The 25,331-nt window shown below is 43.4% G+C and overlaps 1 protein-coding gene across 2 annotated transcripts; it reads left to right on the top strand.

The window, feature by feature from the left end:
• The first annotated feature begins 7,113 nt into the window (after positions 1-7,113).
• Fbxo7 (F-box protein 7) lies at positions 7,114-24,873 on the top strand. 2 transcript variants are annotated; one of them, XM_057758131.1, is made up of 9 exons: positions 7,114-7,382; positions 9,556-9,850; positions 13,453-13,680; positions 15,515-15,656; positions 18,042-18,125; positions 20,563-20,658; positions 20,895-21,071; positions 23,367-23,404; positions 24,287-24,873. In XM_057758131.1, exons 1-9 carry the CDS (start codon positions 7,261-7,263, stop codon positions 24,674-24,676), a joined length of 1,572 nt encoding a protein of 523 aa, XP_057614114.1. In that variant the 5' UTR covers positions 7,114-7,260; the 3' UTR covers positions 24,677-24,873. The 2 variants fall into 2 exon arrangements, with proteins under 2 accessions (XP_057614114.1, XP_057614115.1); XM_057758132.1 differs by lacking the exon at positions 7,114-7,382 and adding an exon at positions 7,478-7,577 and having other exon boundaries at positions 9,708-9,850.
• The last annotated feature ends 458 nt before the right edge of the window (positions 24,874-25,331 follow it).

Here is a 25,331-nt window from a genome sequence, read left to right as displayed (position 1 = left end):
TGCTTGCTTCCCGGAGGCACCCACGCAGCAATGGCTGGGTGAGGCCCAGTGTCTCAACACTTCCTAGATTTGTTTTTTTTAACTTGAAGACAAATCACACTGTTTTATGGGTCAGGACAGGGTTATATGTATATGGGGTAGGAGTGAGCCAGAAGGGCCAGTTTGGAGGCAAAAGGCACTTCCAGCTTTGCTCCCTGTTTCCCCACACTTGTGCTAATGAAGTCTGATTAAAAGGGAACCCCAAAAAGAGACATAAGAGATATATGAAGTGTGACCTATCATTTATTGTGTATTTGTTATACTTTGGGCACTTCTCATATGAGCTCCCTAAACCTCCGTCACTATGAGGAATGAAGACCTTGAGGTCAAGGGCTGATGTGGGATTTTTGACACCTGTTTTATATGTAATTTTACTGTGTTAAAGTTAAAACCTTCCTTTTTATTTAAACAGAAAAGGGGAGGCAATGTGGGATTTCCCTCTGTATGCTGTGATTACTATTGGTTAATAAAGGAACTGCTTTGGGCCTATAGCAGAGCTGTAGGGGAACAGAGCTGGGCGGGGAAAACTAAACTAAATTCTGGGAAAAAGAAGGGCGGAGTCAGAGAGAAGCCTTGTAGCCCTGCTGGAGACAGACACCAGAAATTTATCTGATAAGCCACAGCCACATGGTGATACATAGATTAATAGAAATGGGTTAAATTAATATGTAAGAGTTAGCCATTAAAAAGCTAGAGCTAATGGGCCAAGCAGTGATATAATTAATACAATTTCTGTGTGATTATTTTGGTTCTGGGCAGCCAGGACAAACAAGCAGAGAGCAGCCGGGAACAAGCAAGCGGCCTCCCTCCAACAAAGGGGTGTGTTGAAGCTTGGCATCAGTGCTTACATTCAAGACATAGGTGTCTGTTACACTATGCTGGCATTTTAGGAAGGTCACTGAAGGGCAACCCACAGTTCAGGGCATGGAGAAGGCGGGGGAGAGAAGAGGATGCTGTTACTTGGTAACCCATCTTGTTTCCCCACCAGCCAATTGAATTTGTGTGAGTAATACAGATTTGTGTTTTAAATTACTACCAGAGGAAGTTGCCTGGGATTTGTTTGGCTCTTAAGAGAGATGAATGAGTCTACAGTCTAGGTGAATGATCTTGCCACCTGGCATTATTTCCACCTCTCTTCCATGTTTTGTTTTATAGGTCACAAGTGTTTGAAATAACATAAGTGAAGGGTTTTGGGAATATATGGAGTCTGTAAGCCTAAAGGCAGCGAGAATTGTAGGCCAACGGGGTATTCTAGTTAACTTACAGGGTATGGGCTAATAATTCTGAAGACACTATGCATGTACGGCAGAACAATTAGGCAATAAAGTAAACAGATGGAAGATAATTGTAGCCGGTTCTCTTATAGTTGGACTGGGAAGCTGGAGATAAGCAGGGGAGGATGCTGCTATATAGAAGACTGGTCCAGCTCTCAAGGGAGGATGCTGTTATACAGAAGGCTGGTTCAGCTTTCAGGGGAGGATGCTGCTATACAGTGATAGGGGAGAGTCTTTTGTTTTGTGTTAATTTTATTGGTTAAATAAAGAGACTGCCTTGGCCCTTTAATAGGAGAAAAAATTAGGTAGGCGGAGTAGACTAAACAGAATTCTGGGAGAAAGAAAGCTGAGTCAGTCAGTCGCCATGATTCTCCCATTCCAGACAGACGCAGGTTAAGATCTTTCCTGGTAAGCCAGCTCATGGTGCTACACAGAATATTAGAAATGGGTTAGATCAATATGTAAGAGCTAGCCAATAAGAGGTTAAAACTAATGGGCCAAGCAGTGTTTAAAAGCATACAGTTTCCGTGTAATAATTTTGGGTAAAGGTAGCCGGGTGGCGGGAAGCGGCCTGCCGCCCCACTACTACAGAGTGACACCCAACGTGCTAAAGGCTGGTCCAGCTTTCAGGGGAGGATGCTGCTATACAGAAGGCTGGCCCAGCTCTCAAGGGAAGATGCTGCTATATAGAAGGCTGGTCCAGCTCTCAAGGGAGGATGCTGCTATACAGAAGGCTTGTCCAGCTTTCAGGGGCAAACCAAAATTAAAGGGTATCCTGTGACCCAGTTAATCCTCTCCTTGGTGTTCATCTCTGTGGAAAACTGCAGGGCCATCTGATAGCCAGAAGGAAAGTGCCTTAGGTAGCTATGACTGCTAAAACTTTAGTGAAGAAAGCCCAATACTCCCAGAAATTCAGTAACCCCACTCCTCCCTTTAAATACGCCAAACTGGAAAAGAAAGCTGTTTTCTCTTCCAAGTAAATGAAACCCAGAGACCGTGTGACCCGTGCATGTGCTATTGCTCTGCTCTGCCAGGAACTCCAAGTTTTAGCCTGTGCTACACTGGCTGCGGCAGGAGGAGGCTGTGATTCACATGTGAATGGATCAGAGTTGGATCTATCACAATGATATGTCCGGTTACATATAGAAATGCATATTCTATTATGGAAATAAGATATAACTTTGCTCAGTTAGCCAGAAAGGCTTAGAGGCAAAGACGCTCCATTAACAGTGAGTATAATTATTACCCAGATCTTGGTGTAAATACTATTCTCCAAAAAAATGGAAGTAGGAGGAATTTTTAGAAAAACAAATTGCTGGTTTTGGTCCTGGGGCAGGAAATACACAAAATTATCCCATTGCATCTCATAGCTACAGGAAGTAAGAAAACACTCAAAAATGGAATTGAATAAAATAAATGAAGGAAAAATACAGAGATGGAAAATGAATACAAGAACCAATGGAAGACTCGTCTTTCGGTGGACAGAGTTGGGTAGCAGCAGCGGCGGCAATGAAGAATTAGTTTTAGACTATGATAAATAATGTAAAGTAAGTATTTAATTTACACTAATATAACTGATTGGATGAAAAAATAAACAAATGTGCAATGTAGACCAAACCATAACAAATTTAATTATTGATTGATTGATTTTTGAGATATGAGCTTTCTATGTAGTTTTTGCTGGTCTGGAATGTAGATCAGGCTGGCCTTGAACTCACAAAGATGATCCTGCTGCTTCCTGAGTGCTGGGATTAAAGGCATGCACCACTATGCCTGGCTATTATTTACATCAGGATCACGCAACCCAGACTGATGTGGCTTGCTAAGTAGCCAGGGATGACCTTGAACTCTTGATTTCCCTACATCTCCCAAGTTCTGGGACTACAGGCCTGCACCATTATACTTACATTGTGTGATGCTATGGATCAAACATGGGGCTTTGTGAATGTGTGGCAAGCACTTTACTGTAAGTGAGGGCACAGGAAAGAAACCACTGAAATGGCTGCTCCATGACTGGGGGAAGGCTTTTCATTGTGAATAAGAGAGAGAGAATATCCAGAAACATTTGGAAGAGTCCAAAGCAGAGAGAAAAAGAAGTAGATGGGACATGGCCAGGGCTAGGGAAGTGGAGCATGGAAAAGCCATGTGTGTTACATGGAGGATGAGTAGTTTTGGTGAGGGAACCTTGTGAACCGGATCAGCCTGGGACGTTAGGGTAGAGGACGTGGTGAGAAGGGCTAGTGTAGATGGAAATTTCTGTCCCGCCTGGTCTCTCAGCTGTTCAGTCCCAAAGAAACACACAGAGGCTTATATTAATTATAAACTGTTTGTTCTATTAGCTCAGGCTTATTATTAACTAGCTCTTACAACTTAAATTAACCCATAATCCTTGTCTATGTTTATTCACGTGGCTTAGTACCTTTTCTCAGTGATGCATTCTCATCTTGCTTTCTCTGAATCTGACAGGTGACTGCATCTCTGCCTTTTCTCTTCCCAGAATTCAACTACTCCAGTTGCCTTGCCTATACTTCCTGCCTGGCCACCGGCCAATCAGCATTTTATTAAATCAATACAAGCGACAAATCTTTACAGTGTACAAGAACATTAGCCCACAGCATTCCAGGATGCTAGTGTGGGTTTTTAAATGCATAGCAAGTGTGTGTATGTGAACAGGGACTCAAGGAGACAGAAGGACAGCGTGGGCTTTGATATGCAACCACAAGTTAATGTGGCAGGACAAATGGAGAGCCATTTGTCCCTTTGCCAGAGTCAAGGGACCATAATGGAAATGACTCATTTTGGCACACAGAAACCTGTTTCACAAGTTCCTGAGGAATGCTGAAAGTATCTGCCAGCAATCCTATGACTGCTAAGCCAGCATGAGCCTCATGAGTCAAGATGATCATTTTGGACCAAGTCAATAGGCCTGCTCTTTTGGGGGTGCTTGTGATTTTCCTTTGGATCTAACACTTACCAACTGAACTATGTCCCCAGCCTAAGTCTGAACAATCTATACAGATACCCCACCTGCAATGAGTTGGAAAACAGCCCCATTTTAAAGTTTTAAAAAATTTTATGTGTATTAGTATTTTGTCTGCATATCTGTGGACTATATAGTTTTCTGGTGTCCACAGAAGCCAGAAGGGCACATTGGATCCTCTGGAACTGGAGTTACAGATGGCTGTGAGCTGCCATGTGGATGCTGAACATTAAATCCAAGTCCGCCAGAAGAGCAGTCCGTCCTCTTAACCACTGAGATATCTCTATATCCCTACAGGGTATCAAGCCTCTCCCCCCCCCTCCCCGTACCTTTTTATGGGAAATCACACATTTCAGGTCAGAGCGCGACCCTAGAGTGCACCTGTCAAATTCAGGGCTTCCTATCAATATTTGGACAGCCTTCCTTATGCTTCTGGGAAATTCTAATAAGCTCTGCCTCCCTAAAGAAAGTCAGATTCTGATCTTCAGTCTCTTTTGTAGTCAGGATTCAGGGATGGGGCCCAAACTTCCTTAGAGCACACCCCTATAAACTCTTGATTGGAAAGAAAAGTGAGAAAACAATCTTTTTTACAAGTGTCATTTTGTTGGTGCAGAAAAAACAAACAAACAAAACAAAAAAAACAAAAACAAAACAAAAAATCACAAGGTGTCTGCTAATAGCAGAGACAGCATCAGCCACACCCCTGTGCTCTCTAACAGTGGTGACAACAGTTTCGTCTGGTAGTCCCAACTTTGGTACCTTCTTTATCAGGCAAGGTCTTAGGTATAGTTATGAGTTTTCTCCAATTCTCCCTAAATCCCCTGGTCCATATAGTATCCTTTTAATTCATCCCTTCCTGGGTAGTTGCCCAGAGTCAATTTCCATTGACCAGAATTGAAGATTTTGATATTAAAGACTCCCTTCCAACGCTTCAATGGCTTCTCATGTATTCTAGAATTTGTCTTAAACCCTTTGCCTAGGCAAAGACTATCTCTTTCATAAAAATTGGTTTTCTATTACAATCAGTCTCAAATCAAGATCAATATATATATATATATACATATGATCTATCAATATTCATGTTTTTGGTTTGATATTCCTATACTGAAATGTTGGCTTATAGCCAAAAAATGATAGAAAAAAGTTACTTTTGAGGCTGGGTCATAAAAGACTTATTCATAGCTTCTGTCTTGTTATTCTTGGGTCACTTACTCTGAGGGAATCCAGCTATCATGTTATGTGGACATGCAAGCAGATCTCTGAAAAACTGAGGCAATAGGTTGAATAATGCTTGTAGTTGAATCTTTAGGCAGACCTGGCAGGAGAGCCTGAGACAGAACCACCTATCCATACTACCCCCAAGTTCCCAATCTACAGAACCTATGGAGAAACGAATGTTTTATTGATGTAGGCTAGTAAGCTTTGGGGGGCAATTGTTAGGCATCAAGAGGTTACTAAAACACTGTGCAACAAAGACCAGCAACTACAAGCTGCTTTAAATTTTGCTGAAGCTTGAGGGAGGTAAAGAAGGTGGCTTCAACTTCAAGTATCTAGGAGCAGTGCCAAGGAAGAAATGGGGCAGGGATTGTTAATTCCACAGAAAAAATGTTAACACCACAGATTAAAGGAGAAAGACCACCAGTCCAACTCATGATGGCCAAATTAATTAAAGCAAGCTTTTTTTTTGGTTCCTGTACATGGGTCTCTCTCTCTCTAAGGGCAGGGTCCAAGAGACCAGCATTGGACACGGGTAAGATAAAGGTTGTTAGGGGGTAAGGGGGTTTCCAAATGGGGGAATTTGGCAGGCAAGCAGGTGGGGTTCTAGGAAGAGAACACAGGGATAACACGTTGGCCATAACAACCTTCTTAAACAACAACAATAACAACAACAACAAAATGGTTGCAAGTGGTCATAATAACCCTCCGAAACAAAGACATGATTGCGAGTCCTGGAACAGGCAGTACAGAACCAGTTATAGTTACGGTTACAGGGAGGGACATAGCCTAATCCTCGAGAAACAGAGATTTAATCATAAACAAGAATGAGCCTAGTTTGTCTTTACTATAAGATGGCTTTCAGACCTAAGATGGAGGCAGGCTGGTTTACCAGGAGTTGCCCTGGGAAGTGAAGAGCTATACTGTTGATGTGGCGTTTGAATGCTCTGGGAGAAACCAAAGACGTAGGCTCAGTTCAAATTTATATTAAATGAATGTGTTCTTGGGGCTAGTAGGACGGCAGCCATAGAGCTAAAACAGCCTGTGTGTGGAAAGGGGTTAAAGGTGGGATTTCAAAACTGACGTCAGAAAGGTGTGCATTACTATCATTCATGGAATTTACAGCTGGGTGGGAAAATGGTTTTACTTCCCCCAGTTTGTCTTACTTTCCCACTATATAGTAATAAAAAGACCACAGCGACAAGCAAGTTTTACAGAAGCAAAGGCAGCTGCTAATAACACCTCACAGCCCATTATCCTATTCTTATCTCACCTGAAGGCCACTAAGGTCGCCCAGGCACTCCAGACCCAAATGGCCCTTAAGGGATGCCAGCTTCCATGCTAAGGTTCTTTAGACCGCACAGGAAACCTGTGTCAGGTTTGAGCGCTCTAAAGATTGGGATAGAGCAGTTCATTTCGGGGCCTGCAAAAACACTGCGCCACCAGGTTAGAACTGGCAGTCAGGTCCTCGCACAGTGGGCACCGGTCCTTGCAGAGATCCTGCAAGCAGGGAAGCACACAGGTTATCTACGCGCCTAAGCGACTCAGCGCCTGCGCCGTGGGCATCTCGCCCCCACGGGGTGCCGTCGTGCGCCGAGCCACCGATGGGAAGGAAGCGAAGGCGCTCGGCGCTCCACTCGCGTACTGGGCAGTAGGGGGCGTAGTCGAGAGCGAGAGAGGCGAACGCTTTCGGTTTCTCCTTCGCTCCGGTAACCGCCGCCGCCGCCGCCCGAGGCTGGCGGTCCTTTCGCCATGAAGCTGCGCGTGCGGCTTCAGAAGCGGACCCAGCCGCTGGAGGTGCCGGAGCCGGAGCCGACGCTCGGCCATCTGCGCGCGCACCTCCGCCAGAGTCTGCTGCCCACGTGGGGGTTCAGGTGAGCGGGGTCCCCGATCGCGGGCCTCGGGGACAGAGGAGGGGCGGGGAGGGGGGCGGGCGCGCCCGGCGGTCACGTGAGGTCGCCTGCCGGGTCACCTGTGACTGTGGCGCTCAGCTGCTGGCTGGGTGCTCGCCGGGTTCCAGCTCAGGGAGACCATGGCCCAGCCTCCCCGGGCTGCCGCTGTCGTCCCCGGTGAGTGTCACTTCCGGGTTTGCGGTGTCCCCCCCCCTCCCCCCCCCCCCCCCCCCCCCGTCACCGGGAAGGCGGGAAGCGCTAGCTGCGGTCGGGAGTGGGGAGCTTGCTTTAGACCCTCCCGATGCGAACCCACGGAGCTTGAATTCAGTGGCTAAATTGGAAAAGCATCGCGCCTGAAGTGATGAACTTCTTGCACCCTAGGCCGCTGTCCTTAGTGCCACTGCTTAGGGAAACAGTAACTAAAAGCATTGCTGAGCTTGCCTGTGCCAGACTGCTGTAACTTTCTCACTGCAACATTTTAGGAAGTACGCGTGCTTCTAAGATAGAGGCATGACCCCAGAAAGCTTTCAGTTTGGTGGCAAGTTGAGAAAGGATTAAATTCTATTTCTGATTTTTGGTATTGCCGATGAAGGTTCTGTGTTTCTGAAGCTATTTTCAGGTCATAGACAAGTATATGAACGAGTCACTTCAAGTGTTGAGTTAGAAATTTGAACTCGCGAATAAAATATTTTTAAAAGATAAACTCTGGTCCCTTTCCGTTAATTGGCATTTTTAAATAGCCTTTCACTTTATTTGTAAGGACTTGAGTAAAATGAGGTCCTAGACGGATTTCTGTCCTCTCACCTCGCCCCCCTCCCCCATTAAGATATTGTTAGATTAAAAGTGAGCCTGAGCTCTGCCTATTCCTAGCACTCAGAAGGCATAGGCAAGGGGATCTCTTTGAGTTCAACACCAGCCTGGTCTACATAGCAAGTTCCAGACCAGCCAGGGTTACATAGTGAGACCCCGTCAAATAAAATAAAGTAAAAATAATGTTAGCCCAAACATTAAAGAGCCATTTTTCACATTAAAAGAATTAAACAACATATTGTCGTATTTCCACATAATGATGACTTGCACTACATCCTGGTGTAAAACTGAGTGTTTTATGTGTTGATAACAGTTACCCCTCCACACGTGTTGAGACTCCTATGTTTAAGGTATTTATAAATTGTATTATTACTCTTCAGTTAAGTAGAGTCATCTTGAAAAGTTGTGAAACCCAAGAGCCCCATCCAGTTAGTTTCTCTTTCAGGCTTGTTTTCAAAGTTGAGGTTGATTAGTTGGATGGAATTTAGGCCTCAGCAGCTTGTGAAAGTAAATTCATTCCTTTGAAAGTTTATTTAGGGAACAAAAGGGAAGCTTTCATTTGTGTCCATATGATACAGAGATTGATATAAAATAGACTTCGTAAAGTTTGGATTTCTGCCTTTTTTTTTTTTTGTGAAACGCACCACGTCAGCCCCATAACTTCAGAAAATAAGACCTTGGAAGCGCTTTATGTTTTCTATAAAATGAATTGTTTGTTTGGGGAGTTTTCCCCTTTCTCTTCCAAAATGGTGCTTTCAAGGGCAGCTGGCAGATTTTCAACTTTCTGTTTATCAGAGCGTTTGCAGGCAGCAGCAAGGAGGGGGAGTGGTTTTGACTCCAGTAGTGTCTCATAGGTGTGTGTGTCTGTAAGAAAAAAGAATCGGGCTGGGGAGTTGCTAATGCACAGCTGCACAAGCCTAACACCCTGAGTTTGAATTCCCAGCTCATGTGAAGCTGGAAGTAAAGCTGTGGATTAAATTGATGTGTTAGGTTTGGGAAGCACTTCAACTTCAAAGCTGTTGAAATACTGAAAACTGCATTCTTTAGAATCAATGAAAATATAGGTTAATGATAAGTACTACATACCCCTGGCTAAACTTATAGAAACTTATTATTATTATTATTATTAAACTTATTAGAAACCTATGACCTGGGCATTAGATGAGAAGAACAAGGAATTTAGTCCCCTGCTTTTATTATTATTATTACTATTACTAATTATTATTATTACTACTACTACTTAGTGCTTTTGGGTACACAGCATGTAGTTTAGTGTATTCCAAATGTATTGTTTGGAATAGTGGAGTAGGTAGCTCTTACTGTGCTCTTCCATCTTTCTTGGCAGTTCTGATACCCGATTTGCAATTACATTGAACAACAAGGATGCCCTCACTGGAGATGAAGAAACCTTGGCTTCATATGGGATTGTTTCTGGGGACTTGATATGTTTGGTTCTTGAAGATGGCTTGCCGGCACCTAACTTACCTTCATCTACAGATTCAGAACCTTCCTCACTCCAGAATACTGACCAACCTTCTCAGGCTGCCAGCTCATGTCAGTCTAGCATCCCCGATGAACGGCGGAACGACTCTTCCCATGCACAGGCCACCCAGTTTGATGCCTGGAGTGATGACAGTGTGGTGGGTATTAAAGATGAAGAGATGAAACAGAGTGATTGATCAGATATATTGACACCCCAGAGGAATCCTACACCAGTCAGGATGATTAGTATCAGTAAATTATAGACTGTGCCCTTTCTGAACATTTTCTTTTTAACTGCTAAATGTCTGGACTGATTTTATGCTGACATTCTAACATGCATGGTTTTGTAGTTTTGCTCAGATGTTCCTTTAGATTGTGTATCAAGTGATGTCTGATGTTTGTGCGTTTATGATCCCTAACTTACCAGTTTGGACACTCACTAATTGTATGTATATACAGTCCAGGTATTTCCAGACAATTGGCTGGACTTTTAGGTGGTTATCAGAGACTCTGTCTAACACCGCTTTGGAAATAAGATGCACCATTAGGCCTGTCCTCCACATAGAAACACCCTGCTTTGCCCCTCAGTAGGACCCCTGATATTCTGTGTCTTTTGACTTCTTTTTGTTGTTGGTGGTGGTTTTTTGAGACAAGGTTTTTCTGTGTAACAGCCCTGGCTGTCCTAGAACTCAATATATAGGTCAGGCTGGCCTTGAACTCACAGAGAGCCACCTGCCTCTGCTTCCCAAGTGCTGGGATTAAAGGTGTGCACTACCATAGGCCGACTTTGGACTTCTTATAATACAGGCTGCCAGTCTGTGTTCTTCTCTTTTTAAGGTCTTCTGCTTCTTACTTCTTCATTATGTCATTCTCTTGCTCTTCAGTAGCTCGGTGTCTGAGATGAAAATATCTCTAGTCCAGTCGTGTTATTTCACAGAAGAGAAAGCACCTTATTGTCCTGTACCCAGGCTTTCCGAAAGTTGTCCTACCCTGCCTCTCCACGGCTAGTTTCTGTTCTTTCCCGTCAGTGATTGTCTCTCGCTGGTACTGAGTCCTGATAATTGCTTGCTCGCATCGAGTGTACAACCTGCTGACCTCGTGACCAGCGATGTGGCCTGGTGCCCTTGCTGCTCCTCCTTTTCCTGTTTGTATTTCTGTATTCCAATAGTCCAGTGATTTTTTTTTTAAAGCATTCATCAATGATCTGTATAACTTTGTAAGTTCCTTATTTTTTCCTTTTAATATTTTGTATAAAGTGATTCTTTTTTAAATTAAAAATTTTACAGTTTATTTATTTTTTTAAAGGTTGTTTGAGGAGGGTTTCTCTGTATAACAGCCCCGACAGTTCTGAAACTTGCTCGTAGGCCTTGAACAAAACACTTCTTTAATACTAACACATGTACCATTCTTAACTGTTTTTATGTGTATATTCTTTTTATGAATATATTTCTTTTGCAAGCCTTAAACACTGAATCATGATATTAAGAATAAGCAGATATTCTGAATAGATGGTTGTTAAGATATTTAATAGATTGATAAATTGTGAAAATAATTTCCTGATACAAGAATTTTAATTTGTCTTTCAAATCCTTCTTGTGTCTCTTGTTTGTTTCTGCTTCACAGGGTAGTGTATGGAATTATTAAAGATATCTAACTGCATACTTAAAAAAAAAAACATACTCTTTTAGAGATAAAGCCGTTCCCTTAACTTGATGTGCCCTAAAAATCCTCCAGTAAGATGGAGTTTTACAGTGTATGTAATACTTTGTTAAATTTATTTTTTTCTTGGAAAATTTTGAGACACTACTGTGCCTCAAGGTAGTGATTCCAGTTCTAAGAGCATACTGTTTGTCTGTAAGGTTTTGATGGGGTGGCTATCAGATAAGCCCCCAGTGGGTGTGGAGTTAGCCGCTTAGGGTAATGCTTCTTAAAGATCTCCACATCTGTTTTGTTCCATGCTACTGGCTGAAGTAGGAATAATGGGGGGAAAGTCAAGAGATTGTTTTCATAATTTAGCTTGATAGATTCTTTCTAATATGGTGATTTCTGTTCAGAGAAAATCATGGAAATGTTTATGCAGTAGCATCTTTTATATAGTGTGAGTTATCATAGCCTTTAAAATTTAATTTAATTTAATTTTTTTGAGACAGGATGTTGTCATATAGCTCAGGCTGACCTTGAACTCTGAGTTATCCTGCCTCAGCCTCCCAAGTGCAGGTGTAGGTGTGTGCCACCGCCTGGCTGCAGTTTGCATTTTAACAAGTTTGATGTTTTTGCAGCCATTAGGTTTCAGCTCTGCTGATTTTGAAAGAGTAAGTATCAGCTCTGGCCTGATTGCAGTCCTTCAGCCTTGGTTTATGCTGTATAGCTTTAAATTCCCCTGCCACTCCTTCTTCTGGAAGTACATCCCGAAAAAGACACTTGCTTTGTATTAAGAGTTGAGCACAAACTAGGAAACAAGCTTTCTGAATGAAATCAGTGTAGCAACGTAGCTTTACTAAAGCCTGCTTCACGTCTAAAAGCCCTTAATGGTGAATCTGAGGACGTGGGTTCATTTCAGACTTCTATCAGCTGGTGATCTCAGCGAGTTACTGTTTGTTCTGAGTTACAACTGTAGTATCTATAAACAGGCATTGTCCTCTCCCTTGCTCAGGTTATGTGATCTTGTAAGGCAACAGAAACATGAAATTGTAGTATGTTATCTTTCTGCAGTTGTTCCACAGACCTTTACTGAATGCGGCAGGTACCAGATGGATACCTTGGGTAGTTTTGTACTTTACACAAACTTACAGTCAATGGAGAGATGCAGATGTACGAATTGAAAAATAGCAGCACAGTGTGACAGGTGCAGTAATAAAGGCCATGGCAGCTCTTGGGTCTGCTGAAGTGGGAATGCTGCAGTGCGTAGGGAAGGGTTGGTAGTGAACAGATGGAGAGCCAGGGAACAGGTAATGGGATGCCTTATATGCCTAGGCATTTGGACTTAATGTTCTAGGCCTGCGCTCCTCAGTCTGTTTCTGAAAAACTTGTTCTGTGAATCTGTAGTAAGTGTAGCAGAGATGCTAAGTGAAGAAGGAGAATGCGTTTCGGTTAATTGCACACATTGCAGCTGTTAGAAGTTTCTGGACTTTTCTGAGGTTAATGCTGGGTCCTGTGAATGTAGGTCCAGTTAGGCAGACATAGCTGCAGTATTTCCTCACTAGACTGAGCTGACTTTCCCCTAAGAGCATATCAGGGACACAGTCTTACGGTAAAATTGTGGGAAATGTCGTCTGTCTTGAGGAAATCCTGGTACGTCTTAAACTGGGGCATAAGACATGATTGGATTCTCAATTTCCAGGGAAACTGGCAGGAGTGTGTGGTGTGTATGAGACAAGAGGGGGAGCCAAGCACTTTCAGGGGTGCTGTTCCTTGAAGTCGGGACACATAGAGGGGGTCTGAAGCACCTGCGGCATACAAAGCACAGCTTTAGAGGAATGATAGTAGTTGGAGCTGTGAAGACACCACATTTAGGTACTGTTTCCCAAGTGTAGAGCCTTAGAAATGAGTTCCAGGTTTCTAGCCTGTCAGCACAGAGGAGTTAGGGATCCAGGATGGGGGTACAGGCTGCAGACTCATTGATCTATGAGAGCTTCCTTATGTTGTCACCTTTTTCTGAACCTCATGCTGTGCTTTGGTTTTGAGCACTAATCTTTGCTTAGTTTAGGATATAGAATGTCCTGTGTAAAATTAATTAATTTATTATTGGTTTCCTTTTTAGGAAGGGCCTAGTCAAAATGTTGAGGCTGTGTCAATTGAGGATGCCATGGATATGGAAGAGGATTCTGGTTTCCATCCATTGGAACCAATGCTGTGCAGTGAAGTGGAGGATGGCCAGGTGCCACATTCACTGGAGACTCTGTACCAGTCAGCTGGCTGCTCCAGCCTCAGTGATGCCTTGGTAGTGCTGGTGCATCTCCTCATGCTCGAGTCAGGCTACATACCCCAGGTAAGCCCCACCCAGGTGCCTTGTGAGGTCTCCCTGGACAACTGAGTCGGTATTGTGGAGGTCCTCCTTCCTTTATTAAACGTGGTTGGTTGTTGAATGTAAAATGCCAGGCACAGGAAGGTTGTCATAGGTACTCTGTAAATATGCCCTTTCCCTTTTCAGCCTTTATTTCCTTTGTTAGCATTTAGTATCGCAGAGGTAATGGTCACTGGCTTAAAAAAAAGACAAAGGTTTATATATGCTAATATTCAGATAAAATGTGATGGTGTGGACCGAGTATGACTAAATGCTGACTAAGAGGCTGTTTCATGTTAATGACTTTGTGCTGTGGTTGCTTATTTCATTCAGCATGTGTTTGCTAAGCATCTACTCGTGCCAGTAGGTTTTTCTCCCTGTTTCAGGTCTTTGTTCTCAAGTTACCTTTAGTCTGAGAATAGACAAGAATATAGACCATTATAGTATATCATGTAAGAGTTCCAGGGAAGCTCAGAGAACAGTTAGCGCTAAGCATAACTTAGGATCTTATCAGAGTGCAGGTTCTGCACTGGTAAACTAGGATGGAGCAGAGCCTTTTGCATACTCCTGCGTAGCCCTTGTACTGCTGTCCTGTACACATTCCCTGGGGACCACGTGGTGGGCTACAAAGTTAAAAACAAGATCATCGTATGCCTGTGCCAGAAACTAACACACCAGATACTGTCCTTGTCCTCAGAGTTCTCAAATGGGTAAGGAAGACAAGAGAAATACCACATACTAAATAACAGTGTAAACCGATGAAAAGCCTAACAATGTGCAGTGACAGAAGTGTGAACAGTGTTACTAAATAGCAGTGTTTTCCAAAATGGGCTGTGTGAAAGAAGTGACACTCAACCCGGGATCATGAATAATGGCATGGCTTTGCTCGACAGAAATGTGAGCCTTAGAACAGAAAAATAAATCCTTATTTCTATGATGATATTTTATCTATTAAAACAAATTTTTATAGAAAAATATTACAACATACTATTCTCCGGTAGTAGCAGTATTAATGATGTGCACATTCTGTTAAGGAGGCTGTGCATCTTTTTAAAACATGTGGGATGATGTGTGTATGTGGGGTGTGTGCATATCATACTACATGTGTGTGGTGTGTGCATGTGGGGCATGTGCATACCATACTGCATGTGTGTAGTGTGTGCATGTGGGGCGTGTGCATATCATACTGCATGTGTGTGGTGTGTGCATGTGGGGCGTGTGCATACCATACTGCATGTGTGTGGTGTGTGCATATGGGGCGTGTGCATACCATACTGCATGTGTGTGGTGTGTGCATGTGGGGCGTGTGCATACCATACTGCATGTGTGTGGTGTGTGCATGTGGGGCGTGTGCATACCATACTGCATGTGTGTGGTGTGTGCATGTGGGGCGTGTGCATACCATACTGCATGTGTGTGGTGTGTGTATGTGGGGCGTGTGCATATCATACTGCATGTGTGTGGTGTGTGCCTGTGAGGCGTGTGTATACCATATTGCATGTGTGTGGTGTGTGTATGTGGGGCGTGTGCATACCATATTGCATGTGTGTGGTGTGTGTATGTGGGGCGTGTGCATATCATACTGCATGTGTGGCATGTGAGAGCATAGTTCCGAGGAGCTGGTTCTCCACTTTCACCTTTATGAGGGTTCCACGGTTCAAACCTGGGTACCGGGCTTCTGTGCAAGCACTGTGCCTGCTGAGCCATATCAGTGGTCCATGGGGGCTCTAAAGCTTGGTAAGATAGAGGTGTTTCTGATTTCCAGGTTTTTTAGTACAGCACCTTTTAAAATAATTTTTCCTTTCATTTCATTCCTCAGGGCACTGAAGCCAAAGCAGCATCAATGCCTGAGAAGTGGAAGTCAAGTGGTATGTACAAGCTGCAGTACACACACCCTCTCTGTGAGGAGGGAGCTGCTGTGCTCACCTGTGTGCCTTTGGAAACCCTCATCATTATAAATGGTAATGCAGCCCTGCAGTCATGCTTGCTGGCTTATGAATTGCATACATTGTTTCTTTTAGATGTCTTATAACCACATTAGTGACTGACTGCCAAGAAATAGTTACGGGTCGTTCACAACTTAACTCCTCTACCACTGGTGATGTGCCTGGAAGGATTAAAAATGTGAGGTTGATGTTGGTTTAAGACATCACCCTTTACTTTTGTGCTGGCCCCCTTTCTTTTAAAACATTTATTTGTTGTGTTTTTATTTTATGTGTGTGTTTGACCTGCATGTGTCTGCACCACATGCAGGTAGTACCTTCAGAAGCCAAAAGAGGGCATCAGATTCCCTGGAACTGGAGTTGCAGATGGCTGTTAGCTGCTGTGTGGGTGCTGGGAATTGAACCAGGCTCCTCTGGAAGAACAGTCAGTGCCTATAGCTAACTGCTGAGCCACCTCCCCAGTCCCAGCCCTTCCTTTCAATGTCTGTCTTGAATCCTTCATTCTGTGAGAGCTGTGAGGATAAGAATGAAATGAGTGTATAAACTATAAGGATGGCTTTTTGTGCATATCTGTGAATTCTTTTTATTTAAGTCTTGATCTGGGTTTATGAGATCTGAGGTTCCTGTTTATCCAGTTTGGCATCTCTGTGACTGTCAATACACAGACATGCTACTGAGATTTTTGAGGCCTTAGTACATACATAACTTAGCTGCCCTTCCTCAGAAAGTGCCCTGAATAAATAACCTCTCTGCTTTCCTCTCTTCTTCAGTGAGGTGGATTTCATTTTAGCTGAGATGCCACACAGGCCCTTCCTAACCACCCCTGGTCTCTCTGGAATGTTCTCAAGGTCTCACATATCGGAGATCCATTTGGGTGACCATGTTCTTATATTTCGATTTTTGTTTTATTTTTTATATTTTTGAAATAGGGTCTTAGGTTGCCCAAACTGGCCTTCAACTTCTCTTCCTTCAGGATTGTGTGAGGACCACTCCACCGGGCTAACACTGTTTAGCTTTAGAGTTATCTTTTCGGCTACTTAGAATGTAATGTTTATATAACAGGTTATATTGCTCTGCTGCCCCAGGTCAGCAGTGTTCTGTGTCCTGCAGCTGCTTGCTTTTGCTGAGGTGGTTTACGGTAGAGTCCCTGCCCCTCAGCAAACTTATCTATTTTGTTTATTGAGGTTCTGTGTTAGAAAGTAAATTTTCTACTGAAATTTGTTTTGGAAACTAACATGGCATTTTTTATTTTAGAAGTAGATATTTCTCTTCGGTGCCTCAGCATTTCAGCTTTAACTGTGAGTGTGATGGCGTGAAGGCCGAGTGACGTCTCTGTCAGCTCTTCACTGGTAGCTTATAGAGCTTGTAGTGTGCGTTCTGTGCTCAGAGCGGCGGTAATTTCTGATTTATGGGTCACAACTTGGAAGATGAAAGTTACCAAACATAAATAGCACATGTGAGGTGGTGAGTCTGACCGCAGTTTCATAGAAAGGTACTGATGAGATGCATCTCATCCCCTCTTCACCAAACATTTTGATGATTTCTCAATTTCTGCTGTTGTACTCTTTAATTCTTTTCAGATCAGTGACTTGCAGGCTTTCTCAGTCACTGGTCATCCAGGCTCAAGTCTTTGAAAAGGGGCAGTGTCTCTAAACCTTCCATTCAGGGCTTGACTTGGTGCACACGTGCACTAGGCCATCACTAGCTCTTTCATGAGCTGAGATGAAGTGCGCCTTTGTACATAGAACTGAACTTGAACCCTCTGGTGATGTCAAGAATATTGGTCTTTGGGTCTAGACAGCGACGGTGCTGTGAAAACTGGCAGGATCCTTGTTAATGAACAAGAATTGGCCGTTGCCAAGGGTTAAGAAGAAATGAATGGTGCTTTAGTGACTTCATTGGAAATAATGGCCTTCTGTGCTGGCCTGCCTCCTGTTGACCTGTTGCAGACCTGTCGATGACTAGTAAGCCACTGTTGGTGGTGCTGAGCGGACTGTGTGTGAAGGTGCTCACTGTAGTCTCTGAAGGTGGTGTGGAATGCTGATTTCTTTTCTTTTTTTTTTTTTTTTTTTTTGATTTTCAAGACAGGGTTTCTCGTTAGCTTTTTCTTGGTTCCTGTCCTGGAACTAGCTCTTGTAGACCAGGCTGGCCTCGAACTCACAGAGATGCGCCTGCCTCTGCCTCCTGAGTGCTGGGATTAAAGGCGTGCGCCACCACCGCCCGGCTAGAATGCTGATTTCTTCACAGCAGGTTTAGACTTCTGACCTTGCTTAGAGAGGAAGAATGTGGTCAGAACAGTCTGTGTGGAATAATCTATCTTTAGTCTACAGAGGCAAGGAAATGAAGGCCTGCACTACAAAGGGAAGAGATAGATTGCTTTACCATCTTTTCTTTTATTTACAGCTACAGTAAAAATCAGTGGTGGGATTAAAAACGCGAAGTCAGTGCAGCTGCAGCCAAGATCCTACGTGTGTGGAGTGGAACCAGGTGATGTAACCACGACTTAACTTTGGAAGGAAGCTTTGGGAGGCGCTGAAAACGCAGAGCCCAAAAGATTATGTTGAAAAGGATGACCATTTCTAAATGAGATTAGAGCAAATTCCAAAACAATGTTGCTTCTAAGAATTCAGATGGGTAGGGCTTAGGGGTGTAGCTCAGTGGTAGAGCAGTTGCCTAGCGTATACAAGGCCCTGGGCACTACTCTGCACCACAAATACAAAGGAAAGAAAGAGGAAGGTTTATTGCAATCTGAAGAATTTGTTTCTTTATTCTAATTCTTCTGGTCTTTGAATACAAAACTATATTTGTAGCTTTAGAGGTTCCCTCCTAGTTTCTTGTGTTAACCCTTGGAGATCTTTCTACTGTTGTGTAACTGATACAGAGAAGATCTGTGTTTCATGGAAGTAATTCAGTGTGGCTTCGTTATTGAATATTAATGGAAAACACCTGTTTGAATATTTTTACCAAAAACTTGACATAAATGCTACTTTTTAATGAGATTAGAATTTTCCTAAAATTGGGGTTCCAAGTGTGGCTTTGCTTATATTCCATAAGATTATTAATAGATGCAAAAAAGTCCAATTTCTCTGTTCACTGTTTCTGGTTAAACCTTAACTGAGAGACCAGGTGGTCAACAGGAGTGGTGGGTAGAGAGGAATGAATGGATCTTCCTTTCTGTTTTGTGCTGAGCACGCACCATCCTTGTAGTCCTTGGGGTGTCACGTGGAGAGGAGATGGCGTTTACAGCAGCATCCCCTAGACAGGGCCCACCCAGGCTGTTCCTCTGAAGGCTGGTTCTTGTGGATTTGGAGGGAGATCAGGTCTGGGAGACCGCTGGAAGGAAGAGGAGTACGGCGTGTTCTTTAGCCCTGACTGATGCACACCAAGATGGTGGCTTTAGCCCAGTCTCTGGTCAGCCTGTCACTTCCTTTACTGCCGCTCCTCTGTGGGCTCCTCGCCCCCTTGTCCTCCGCCATACAGTCACGCTTCCTGTGAAGTTTTAGTGCCACACACACACACCATCCTTAAATACTGTAGCCCTTTCGATTTTACACTTGGGTTCAAATTAGTTCTCTTCAAGAACCAGTTTTTGCTACCATTGGGATGATCTTGTCGCTACCGAGAATGAATTGAGAATGTGCGCTAGAGTCACGAGTGTGTAAATGCGCCTTCTATCATGATCAGAGAGCTTAAACGTTCCTCAGCACTGTTTATCCCCACCCTAGGGAGGACCTTGCTGTGAGTATTTCATACCCCAAGCACAGGCTTTATGCTCAGATTACAGATAAGGAAATAGTTCCTGAGAGGGCTAAATCATTTCAGTGGCCCAGACCTAAGTAGTAGTCCTCAGGATTGGAGTAGATTGTCTGACCATTAAGTTTTTAAAAATCGAACTTTATCTAGAGGTCTAGCTCAGATTCCTGTTCTTGATCTGGTAAATATGAAACAAAGAAGCAAAAGGGAGGGAGAAAGTTTGTTTCTCTGGAAAAGTTTATAGACTTCAGTGAAGTGCTTTTGTTAGGTAGGCATATGTGTTCATTTGGCAAGTCATTTTTATTTTGTTGTAGCTCATAAGTTTAGAACCCTGTCACAGGCTTTTTCTTTTGAGCCACTAACCAACCAGCTACCAAATCATGACACAGAGACTTATTATTTGTTATGAATGCTTGGCCTCACATTAGCTCTTATTTTAATCTGTTTCTCTTTATGTTTTGCCTGGGGTTTTTAATGTTTCTTTCTGTATATTCTACTTTTATGCTTCTTGTGATCTTTAATTAGATTCCATTGATGAGTGTTTCTGTTTTTATGCCAGTGGCATGAGGTTTTTATTATTATAGCTCTGTACTACAACTTGAAATAAGGGATAGTGAGGCCTCCACTTCTTTTATTTTTCAGGATTGGTTTTTTGTTTGTTTTCGAGACAGTCTTTCTCTGTCTCACAGCCCTAGCTGTCCTGGAACTAGCTCTGTAGGACAGGCTGGGGTCTGGTACTCAGAGAGGTCTACCTGCCTCTGCCTCCTGAGTGTTGGGATTAAAGGTTCAGGATTGTTTTAGCTGTCTTGGGTTTTTTGTTGTTGTTTGCTTGTTTTTGGTTTTTCCATATGAAGTTGAGAATTGTTCTTTCAAGGTCTGTAAATAATCGTGTTGGAATTTTGTATTGCATTGAATCTATAGATTGCTTTTAGTAGGATGGCCATTTTCACTATGTTAATTCTACTGAGATTTGCTGGTCAGCTGTGTGACGTCACCTATTAATGTTTGCACCTGAGATGGGCTAGTCAGCCATGTGCTGTTCCTCATCTTCTAGGGATTCCGATTCCCTTTTTCTGTGGGGGAGTTACTCCTGAAAGTTTAATACTTGGATCTTGTTTGACACCACTTTAGGTTTTTGTGTTTTGACTTCTACTTTGTAAAAACACTCCAGGGGAAAGTGCAGCCAAAGTGTACAAAGATCTTAAGAAGCTCTCTCGACTCTTCAAAGACCAGCTGGTGTACCCTCTTCTGGCTTTCACACGACAAGGTGAGAGATGGGGGTCACAGGAGGGAGAGGGTGGAAGGGGAGCGGGAGGGAGGGAGGGGAATGGAGAAAAATGTATAGCTCAATAAAGACAAAAAAAAAAGTACAGTTTCAGATAAAACTGATGATCAAGACCTGTCACCTTCTCAGAGAGAGGCAGTGACAGCTTTTGATGAGCATGTGGGGAAACCTAGATGTTCTGTACTCAGTAACTCCCGTTGCTGCTGGTCCCCATCTAGTACTGAACCTTCCAGATGTATTTGGACTGGTCGTCCTTCCGCTGGAGCTGAAACTACGCATCTTCCGACTCTTGGATGTTCATTCTGTCCTGGCTTTGTCTGCTGTATGTCATGACCTCCAGATTGCATCAAACGACCCTCTGCTGTGGCGGTGTTTGTATCTGCGGGATTTTCGAGGTGATTTACATAATGACATGTTGATGGGAGAAAGGCTCTTTGTCACCGTGGTTGCCATGGTATTACTCAGCTGGCTAAAGTTTTTTTTTTTTTTTAAAGATTTATTTATTTATTATGTATACAACATTTTGCCTCGATGTATGCCCGCACGCCAGAAGAGGGCGCCAGATCTCATTACAGATGGTTGTGAGCCACCATGTGGTTGCTGGTAATTGAACTCAGGACCTCTGGAAGAGCAGCCAGTGCTCTTAACCTCTGAGCCATCTCTCCAGCCCCCTGGCTAAAGTTTTTAAGTAGAGTTTTTTCCCCTGCTGTTCTGTTTATCTACAGCTTGTGCCACAGACACTCTCTCTACTCCTTTTTTTCATATTTTCTGCAATACAACCCTTTAGCCCCAGTAAATTTATGTTAGGATACAAAATAGAAGACAGGTTTATTCCATGTGAAAGAGCATTTTCAGTCCCTGACTTAGAATAAACTGCACTTCTACACACTGCCTTATGGGACCAGGGTCAGCTCACAGCCGCTTGCCTTTGGAATGCTGTTCTGGCTCTTTGTTTGCAGTGGTCACATTTGTGACTGAATCTGAATGGTCATTGCAGCAGTGGTGAGACATTAGATCTTGTACATCAGGATTTCCTGGTCAAGGCCAAAAAGAGCCTGACTGTGAGCTTCTCTTCTGCCAGTACTGACTTGCTAGTGTTTGAAGCTGTTGTTTTGAATGTAGGTGGTTGTGAAGTTGACTTAATGGGTCAGTTCACAAGGAACACCACCACCAAGGTAGAAAAAGAGAAGTGAGCTACATCAAGTAGATATTTACTTGCTATGTGGTTTCTGTCAAAGGCGTTGTAATGAAAATGAATGTGTTGTTAACATACTACCTTAGCCGTGGAAATCTGGTACGTAGACCCCCACTCCCCCTGACAGAATGTCATAGAGTCATTTAGATTCTTGAACTTTAAGAAGTGACTGAACTAGATCCTTCCTTTTCTTTTTGGATCTTAAAGTCCTCATTTTACTTTACTTAAAGCCCTTACAAGTAAAACTTAAAGTGTTCCTTTGTGACAGTAGGCAGCAAGTGTGGTAACCAAAGAAAATCACAGTTAATAGGAAGCACAGGGCTGATGTGGCTCAGTAGATAGAGTGCTTGCCTAGCATGTACTGGGCCCTGGGTTCCATCCCCAGCAGTGCATAATCCAGGAATGGTGGGCATGTCTGTAATCCCAGCATGTGGAGGCTAAAGGCAAGAAGGTTTCTGTAATTCAAAGTTAGTCTGAGTTACCAAGTAAAACTTTATCTTAAAAAGAAAAAAAAATCAGACAAACAAGTAGTTAAAAGACACAGTGATCTACACGGAACACGTGACAAGGAAAGCTGACTACGGAGTAAAGTCACGTGAGAGGAGCAGCCGCCCGCTCACCTGCGCGTTTAACTGCTGTTGGTCTGACTGTGGTTGCAATTGTATGGGAGCAGACCAATGCTTCTCAGCCTTCCTGACACTGACCCTTTAACACAGTTGCCTGTGTTGTGGTGACCCCCAACTATAAAGTTATTTTTGTTGCTACTTCCTAACTGTAATTGGTTACTGTTATGAATCATAATGTAAATATCTGTGCTTTCCAGTGGTCTTAGGTAACCCCCATGAAAGGGTTATTCAACCCCAAAGGGGTCATGGCTGTCGTAGGTAGAAAACTCGTGGGCTAAAGAGCTTCCCTAAACTTCCGAGCTAGATGATAACTTGTAGAGAAGCCATGGGCAGGTTTTTCCTGAACTCCTCATTGGACTTGAAGTTGATTGATTTTTTTCCCCACATTTCATATATTTTAAGTACATTTAAAACAGTTCTGTGTGTTATTGTCACACTCTTGGGTAGTGAAGCCATATAGACACTGGCGGGAAGGAAGTATATACCCACTACAGAAGAAGGCCTGGTCAGTTAGACTTCAGTAATGAATGTGGGCTGTAATATATTTACTTAAGAGAGGCTGCCAAGCTGGGCGGGTACTCCAGACATGTCTTAGGGGCAGCTGACACAGCTGCATGGGTCTGCAGCCTGCAGCAGAAGACTCTTATGGACGAATGAGTGGCTGTCGGCAGTGTCCCGAGGTATCTCTGCCCGAACTCATCGGGTAGTGCACAAAGCAGTGGTGAGCAGCTGACTGACGCACACTAGTGAGTGCAGTGCACGTGTCCAGATGCCTCCTGTTCGCCTCACTCGGTGGGCAAGTCCACGTTCTCTGTAATACTGGATGCATGAAGTGGTTTTAATTCTTTTTCTTTTGTTTTGCTTTGCAGATGGTACTGTCAGAGGTCCAGACACAGATTGGAAAGAAGTAAGTATTTTTAAATATGAAGACTAACGTTTATGACTCAAATAACTGAGTCAATAGGGAAAGGGGTCTTTCCACTTTTAATGTGATGTGATGAAATCAATTTAAATTTATTGTTAAATATTGCTACTGAAAATGTTTTCAATTTTAGGCTTAGTCCTTATTTTCTTGGAACTACAAAGAAAAGTCTTAATAGTTTTTCATTGAAATAGGAAACAGGCTTACTTTTTTTTTCCCCACAAAAATAATTCTGGCTGGGCAGTGGAAGCAAACGCCTTTAATCCCAGCACTTGGGAATCAGGCGGCGGATCTTTGTGAATTTGAGTCCAGCCTGGTCTACAAAGCGAGTTCGAGGAACAGAGAAAAGCCTGTCTCGAAAAACAAAACAAAAAATCTGTCATTGTTGTTTAGGAAATCTAAAGCTGTTAGATAGCATGGTACATTGTGAAAACAAGAGACAAGGTATTTTTTGTTTTTTGTTTTTCAAGACAGGGTTTCTCTGTAGCTTTGGAGCCTGTCCTAGAATTAGCTCTTATAGACTAGGCTGGCCTCGAACTCACATAGATACGCCTGCCTCTGCCTCCTGAGTGCTGGGATTAAAGGCGTGTGCCACCATCGCCCAGTTAAGAGATTTATTTGCAGATTTCGATTGTAAAAACCATTGCTAGGCCTGATAAAAAACTATTTGGGATAAAGGACTAAAGAAAATAATTGAATGAAAGTCCTCAGATGCCTGCCGAGTACACAGAACTGTTCTTGAGTGTGCGTCCTGCCCTTTAACAGATCCACTTATTTATGTTAAATTGAAATCCACTAGGGATGAGAAACATGAAATCGCCTGTAGTAGCTGACCACTCACATGTCTCCCCTCCCTTTTTTCTACAGCTGTACAGAAAGAGGCACATACAAAGAAAAGAGGCTCAGAGAATGCGGCACGCGATGTTCCTGCCATCGTCCTCCCATTCTGTCCCATTCTGTCCCATTCCTGTCTACCCCAGGGTCACTTTTCCCCCTTCACTGCTTCCTCCAGGAATCATTGGTGGTGAATACGACGCGAGACCAATACTGCCCAGTGTTGGGGACCCCACCGGCTCACTCGTCCCAAGGCCAGGGGAGATACCTAACCCATTTCAGCCGCTCAGACCACGTTTTGATCCTATTGGCCCACTTCCAGGACCTGACCCCCTCTTCCCAGGAAGAGGTGGCCCCAACAACAGATTTCCCTTCAGACCCAGCAGGGGTCGACCGGCCGACAGCCGGCTACCATTCATGTGACCAATTTGGAGGCTTTCTTGAAACCACACATGCTGTTTCCTTGGATGGTGACCTTGGCTGTCAGTTTCTGGTTGTGGCACCAAGGACAAGGTTACTCAGAGCCGGGGTGGCTTTGGGAAGATTGACTGCTGGTCCCTGCTCCGGAATCACCTCTGGGATGGAGCTTGTGGTACTGATTATATTCTGTGCTAGATTAATAAAAGTAAAAATTATATGGTGGTCTTGACTTTTGTTAAAGATACATTTAGTAGTCAAACCTTATTCATACTGCTAATTTTATTATTTGAAAATTATCGGGGTGCTTCTAAGTGTGAGGAGGTGACTTATTACAGGTGGTATCTTTGTTTTGCAGAGGTGTCAGTTGGGAGAAAGCTGAGCTTACACATCCTAATAAAAGCTGAACTAGTTTGCTTGAACTACCATTTCCATTTGAGCAACTTTTCTGGATTCTGTGAGGAACTTCTAAAGCTCTGAAGGCCATTGGGTTGGTACAGATTGTTCCCAACTAGGATTTCCCTTTTGTGTTTGGTATCTGAGATCCTGGGTCTTGACAGCAGAGTTCTGCAGGCACTGTCAGGTACTTGTTTTTCAAGGATAACCCCCTTTTACTGGAAGGATATTGTGCTTTTAAGACTTGAAATACTCAAAATTCAAC

The sequence above is a fragment of the Chionomys nivalis genome, chromosome 25 (genome assembly GCF_950005125.1).
Source record: "Chionomys nivalis chromosome 25, mChiNiv1.1, whole genome shotgun sequence".
NCBI classification, from domain to species: domain Eukaryota; kingdom Metazoa; phylum Chordata; class Mammalia; order Rodentia; family Cricetidae; genus Chionomys; species Chionomys nivalis.
Note: the sequence above shows the minus strand (reverse complement) of the source record. Positions and strands in the feature narration are given on the sequence as shown.

Coding starts and splice junctions, on each gene's coding strand:
- Fbxo7 (XM_057758131.1), top strand. CDS start 7,261: ATGAAGCTGCGCGTGCGGCTTCAGAAGCGGACCCAGCCGCTGGAGGTG. Junction 7,383..9,555: donor CTGCCCACGTGGGGGTTCAG/GTGAGCGGGGTC, acceptor CTTTCTTGGCAG/TTCTGATACCCGATTTGCAA. Junction 23,405..24,286: donor CAGACACAGATTGGAAAGAA/GTAAGTATTTTT, acceptor TTTTTTCTACAG/CTGTACAGAAAGAGGCACAT.